This window comes from Arachis duranensis, chromosome 4 (assembly GCF_000817695.3).
Source record: "Arachis duranensis cultivar V14167 chromosome 4, aradu.V14167.gnm2.J7QH, whole genome shotgun sequence".
Lineage (NCBI taxonomy): Eukaryota > Viridiplantae > Streptophyta > Magnoliopsida > Fabales > Fabaceae > Arachis > Arachis duranensis.
The window spans coordinates 3,342,524-3,349,124 of NC_029775.3; the positions used below are offsets into that span (position 1 = coordinate 3,342,524).

Sequence of the window (6,601 nt, forward strand, 5' to 3'; positions counted from 1 at the left end):
TATAAGCTATTTTTAATATAGTAATTTATTATTTAAATTATTTTTTCAAAAAGATGTTAATTAAGCTGTTTACTCAAACGGGGCTAAATCAAGTAATTAAGCATGCATAACTCTATAAATCAAACTAAACGACATAGAGGAGATTTGAATTTATTATTGAAAAATAATAATGTAATTTACAAGGACAAAATGTGAAATTAAAGAAGAATAATATGTTAAGAGCAATGCTAGGGGCCAGCAACTTTTGAGATTGTTAGCCATCAACTAGCCATCAATGATGATTTGATGGTGTGAGATTGGTGTGAACTTTCATCCAATGACTCACATTTCTCTGCTGGTTACATGCTGGCCAAAATTCATTGAAATTGCTGGCCCCTCGACTTTTCCATATGTTAATGGACATTGCGAGAGATCAACCCCTCGAAGATAGCATACAGGTCCTTGTTTTGAGGCCCAAATATCTCATCAGCTTTCTGCAATGTCTCCTGCAACACGTGAGTTAACTATTATATATTTATATACATTCCAAAGTTTGAAATACACAGAAAATGAAGGTAGGGTTGGTTGTTAATTACCTCTTTGGTTTGTTTATGAGAATTGAGTTCCTTAACATTTGATAAAAATGCACCAAATTGCTCATAAGACAAACGGCTCCTAACATTATAACATAAAGAAGCTAATCAAGACACATGAATAAAAAATATGTAAATTTGGCGTTTGTGATGTGTCTTAACATTATAACATAAAGAAGCTAATCAAGACACATTATAACATTATAACTATGCAGCAATATGCATGATGTGATCATCACCTGACTTGGCGAAAGAACTCCTTTCCATCCACCCTTGTTCTCCCTGTTTGTTGTGAGGTGGAGAACGATATGGCTTGGCGCCTGCTGCTCGGAGACACAGGTTTTGAGGATGTTCTTCTTGCACTTGGTGAACCTGGCGGACTTATGCGTGGTGTGTTCGCTTCAGATCCTAATATTAACACGCCATCCTCTACAACTCTCATTGAAGATGTTCTTGAAGGTCCCATCGATGAACTATCATCATCTGTAACGTCGAGTTAGAGATATAATTATTTATATTAGAATTTTTATAAAATAATTCTGAATGGCGGCCTACCTCCAGGTTGTGTTGTGGAAGTCATACTTGCTTGGCTTTGTAATTTGCCAACCATGTCTGCACCTCCTTCTCCCTACAGAGAATTTGTCTTATTTAATATTCATTAATTATTATAGATAAATTTTAGCTAATTTCTTTTAGTCATTCAACATTTTGAAAATGCTAGGTAAACAATGATTATTTTAAACAATATATATTAAAATAACCATTCATACACTAACATTTAATATATCTATTGTTCACATTAGTAAATAGAAGAAAGAATGTAACGTACAGAATTTTCTTCATCCTCTTGAAGGGATTGCATGAGTCGTCTTCTGAAAACTTCCAACTGCATGAATAAACATGCAATTATTAGTCCATGAAGCACCCACACTACGTTACATATACTTGAAGAATTCTTACCTTGGAGACATCTCTGCTCAGCTTCCTCACAGTGTTGGAAAGAGAAGCATTCTCTTTCACCAACCTCTCCTGTATATAATAAGATAAAATTAGAAAAATCAAGCATGGTTAGATTGAACTGAACCGGGTTCAGTAGCCATTATTCGAACCTTGTCTTGTTCGGCGTGTGCCAGCTTATCGGCGGCTTCGTTGAGTGAGTCCACCTGAGACTGCAATTCGGCGATGAGGGTAACTTTCTCGGCGAGCTCGGCGCGTAGGTTGGAGGACTCCGACTGTAGCGCGTGGACGCGCGTGGAGAGAGCAATGGAGGTGATCTTGCGGGCCAAATCGAGCTGCTCGAATGGATCCAACGGCAGAACTCGCACAAGCTCTTCTGGTAGCTCCCCCTCAGGAGGAGCAGCATCAACACTGGATTCTCCACCACCTCCACCACTCACCAACATGTTTCGTTCTTTTTTCTTGTTTTATTATTATTAGTGTTCTTATTGGAATAGTACTCTGGTTGGAATTATATATTTAATTTAATTTTTGGAATTATTTGAAGTGTGAATTGTGATTCAGTAGTTGTTTTGTTTGAGAGGGTAGCATGCAGAAGGGTCGTTGGTGGCTAATTGCGTGAAAATATAGATAAGAGTTATTATTTTCCAGTATTGAAACAATTGTATGTGGTTTGAGAATGGATAGGGTTTTGAAGAAAAGACAAAGGTAGAACAAGGGACCAGTGGTTATGGTGTGAGTGACTCGCATTTATGATCACAAATTCACCTTAGCTTCAGAAGATGGAGAAAGAACCTTCTTGAGGTAAAATAACTGGCCCATTAATCCATTACTACTGCATCACATATTCCAATACAATAACTAACTTCAGTAAGTCGCAAAAACAAATATTGAGAGCTTAAATTTCACAATATATACAGTAATTTATTGACTAACAACAATTTTTTTTAAAAATGAATTAATCGTTAGTTTAGTGGCATAAAAAATAATGTGAACAAAAAAAATATTCTAATATAATATAGCTTATCGACTGCCCTCCATGCCCATAAGTTTTCGGTCATCATCCTTTTCTACCATTGTAGAATGATGCATCATGATGACTACGTTTTCTTCTACGAATTTCTCTCTCTTTTTCATATTAAGCTTTAATTTATTTTTTTTTTTTATGGGTGTTTCACAATTTGATGTTTATATAATAATTGACCGCTATTTTAAGTCATCTATGTTGGAAGTTTATTGTAATTTAAACTTCTATTGTGGCCTAATTGTAATTATTTATAAATCATTAATGACTTAATCTCATCCGTTAATGCTAATGTTTGATGGACGCATTAGATTTAAAGATTATAACACATAAAAATGGTCCTCTCTCTGCCTCAAGACACACGACATTTTACAGTTTCCACTCACGGAAAGTACAGTGAAACTGCCATCCTGAAGGAAAGGAAAGAGAGAGTAAGTTCCCGCTCGAAGCTCTACCAACTCGGATGCTTTGAAAACAACTCGTTTCGTAAAGCTCCAGCTTTCAACTACCTTTTTCTGGAAAAACGATGATGATTGACCCCCTCGCCGCTGTTGGAGTAAAGGCATGCCCTGGGCCAGCCCTCTCACCAACCTCAAATACAAGACTGAGACTTGCCCTACTTCGATCGCTTGTAAATAATAAACTTGAAGCGCAAAAGAACGTATACTCTAGTCCAGTCCGAGGAGCCCTGTCGATGGAAAGGGGAAAGGAATTGGCGATCACTGGCTCTTGCCAATTGTGGGAGAAGGGCTCGAACCCCTGACTCCTACCCCTACTCAGTTGAATCTTGTAAATAATAAACTTGAAGTAAAGGGCATAGCCTGAAAGGCGAGTTATAAGTTTGCTCTTACTCTCTTCAACTAAAATTCTGCAAAATTAGTCTTAAAGTTCAACTCTACCGTAATCAGGACTTGTTATGACAACCAATCCAAGTATGAAAATCACAACTTTTAAGATCCTAATTAATGCTTCCGCTAAAATAAGTTTACATATAGTATCAGAGCATGTGTTTTGAAAGTATGTGATTTTCTCTGATCTAATTATGATATCCACGGTGTTTTATGTTTCTGATTAATTATTTATAATTGGATTTTAATTAAGTGGGTTTCAAATTTCATGCCATCAAAACTGCATATTTGTAGTTGTATATGTTCTATATGTTTTTTTTGGAATATTTTAATTTGATCATAAATTATACTCATGTATGAATTTAATCTTGAGTTTTAAGTTTAGTATTGATGACAATTATGAAATTATTTTGAGTACGTAATGTACTCTAATTTTATGAAAAAAGTCTATAAATATTTTATTTATAGTATTAAATTTATTTAGATTATTTACTGCTTGTGTACACCAAAGTGACCAAGTTATAACGTAAAATGCCAGTATATTTAATAATGTGTTAATTAATTTTAGAATTAGATTTACCCAAAGGAAATCTCTTCTATTATTAATAGACTTGAATGAGAAAAAATTATTATTCTTGGGTCAGATATATGTATTGTCCAAAGATGATATATGTATTTGGCAGAGAATTTTAATCTTCAAGTATGATAAATATGACATTTATTTGTATGTTAATATGTTAGTATATTATAGAATTTTACCCAAAGGTGAACTATAATATGCTTGTTATGTTCTGTAATCTGAATAGATGATAAAATTAAAATTAATATGAGCATTGTATGATTAAATGACAGGTATTTCAATTCATTCGCAAGCTTCATCTGTTACCATGTTTAATGGCTTAAACTTTTCTGAATGGAGTGAACAAGTGAAGTTTCATTTAGGTCTTTTGGATCTTGACTTGTCACTTTTAGAAGAGAAACCCATTGTCACTGATGACAATGATGAGGATGAAAAGTATGCACTTAAAACATGGGAACGTTCTAACAGATTAAGCCTTATGTTTATGCGAATGACTACTGCAAGCAATATTAAGACTACCCTTCCACAAACAGAAAGTGCTAAAGAATATCTTGTGTTTGTGGAAGACCGCTTCCGTTCTGCTGATAAGTCACTCGCTAGTACATTGATGTCACAACTCACGGCCATGAAGTTTGATGGGTCTAAGAGCATGCAAGAGCATACTATTGAGATGACCAATATTGCTGCAAAATTAAAGTCACTGGGTATGACAGTTGATGACTCTTTTATGATGCAATTCATTCTGAACTCATTACCTTCTGGGTATGGAGCTTTTCAAATTAATTATAATGTCATGAAGGAAAAATGGGACGTTAATGAATTAATTGGAAAGCTCATACAGAAAGAAAATAGACTTAAGAATTGTGGTGGTCATTCTGTCAACTTGGTTCAAGGAGCTGGAAAATCAGAAAAGAAATTAAAGACAAAGCCCAAGAATTTTAAGAAGAAAGGACATGCCAATACAAAACAGTGTCATTTCTGTAAGAAGGAAGGACATTTCCAAAAGGATTGTCCTAAACGTAAGGCATGGTTCGAAAAGAAAGGTATATTTGAAACATATGTATGTACTTATGAATCAAATTTAATTGATATTCCTCATAATTCTTGGTGGCTTGATTCTGGTGCTACAACTCATGTATCTAATGTAATGCAGGGATTCCTTACGATCCAAACCACAAGCCAAAGTAAGATGTTCCTCTACATGGGAAACCGTGTGAAAGCGCCAATTGAAGGAATAGGAACTTATCGTTTGGTGTTGGATACAAGCTTTCATTTAGATTTACCTAAGACTCTTTATGTGCCTTCAATGTCTAGGAATTTAATTTCTGTTTCAAAGTTGGACAATTGTGGTTTTTCTTTTAATGGTGGACATGGTTGTTTTAATTTATTTAAAAATTCTAATATTGTTGGTTATGGTGTTTTAATTGATGGCTTGTATAGATTAAAACTTCTTGATCAATTTTCTGAATTCTTGCTTATTGAGTACCAGAATGATGTAGTTAGGCCAAATACACTTAAAGAAAGTTCTGCATTCTTGTGGCATAAACGCTTGGGTCACATATCCAAGGAAAGAATAGAAAGATTAGTAAAGAATGAGATTTTACAAAATCTAAAATTTACTGATCTTGGTTTATGTGTGGATTGTATTAAGGGAAAACAAACCAAACACAATAAGAAAGGTGCCACAAGAAGTAGTCAGCTTCTTGAAATTATACACACTGATGTATGCGGACCTTTTGATGCTCCATCTATTGGTAGAGAAAAATATTTCATCATTTTATTGATGACTTTTCACGTTATGGATATGTCTATTTGCTTAAAGAAAAGTCTCAAGCAGTTGATGCTATTGAGATTTATATTAAAGAAGTTGAAAGACAATTAGACAAAAAGGTGAAAGTTGTTAGGTCAAATAGAGGTGGTGAATATTATGGAAAACATAATGAAACAGGACAATGTCCTGGTCCATTTGCAAAACTTCTAGAAAGACATGGCATATGTGCACAATATACAATGCCATACACACCACAACAAAATGGTGTGGCAGAAAGGCGTAATCGAACGTTAATGGATATGGTTAGAAGTATGATGAGCAATTCTTCTTTACCCAAATTCTTGTGGATGTATGCATTAAAGACTGCCATGTATTTGCTAAATAGAATTCCTAGTAAAGCTGTTCCAAAGACTCCTTTTGAGTTATGGACTAATAGGAAACTCAGTTTACGGCATTTACATGTTTGGGGTTGCCCAGCAGAAGCAAGAATATTTAATCCACAAGAAAAGAAATTAGATTCTCGAACAGTGAGTGGCTATTTTATTGGCTATCCAGAGAAGTTTAAAGGGTATATTTTTTATTGTCCAAACCATAGTCCAAGAATTGTAGAAACTGGTAATGCAAAATTCTTTGAAAATGGTGAAGTTAGTGGGAGTGAAAATCATCAAAATATAGAAATAAAGGAAATTAAAGTTAATGTTCCTATACATGTTAGTGTTCCTTTATCTACATCTACTCAAAGAGTTGTTCCAACTATTGTTGAACACATTAATAGTGATGAACAAGATTTGAATGATAATGCTCCCAATGAGAAAACTAACTCACAAATATCAGAAAGAAATGAGTCTC

The 6,601-nt window shown here is 34.5% G+C and overlaps 1 protein-coding gene across 1 annotated transcript; it reads right to left on the reverse strand.

Moving 5' to 3' along the window:
- Positions 1–134: 134 nt before the first annotated feature.
- Positions 135–2,154, reverse strand: LOC107482698 (uncharacterized protein At4g15545). Its single transcript, XM_052260046.1, has 7 exons — positions 1,682–2,154; positions 1,533–1,601; positions 1,402–1,458; positions 1,128–1,200; positions 812–1,055; positions 576–654; positions 135–485 (listed from the first exon to the last, which is right to left on the reverse strand). Exons 1-7 carry the CDS (start codon positions 1,973–1,975, stop codon positions 393–395), a joined length of 909 nt encoding a protein of 302 aa, XP_052116006.1. The 5' UTR covers positions 1,976–2,154; the 3' UTR covers positions 135–392.
- Positions 2,155–6,601: the final 4,447 nt, after the last annotated feature.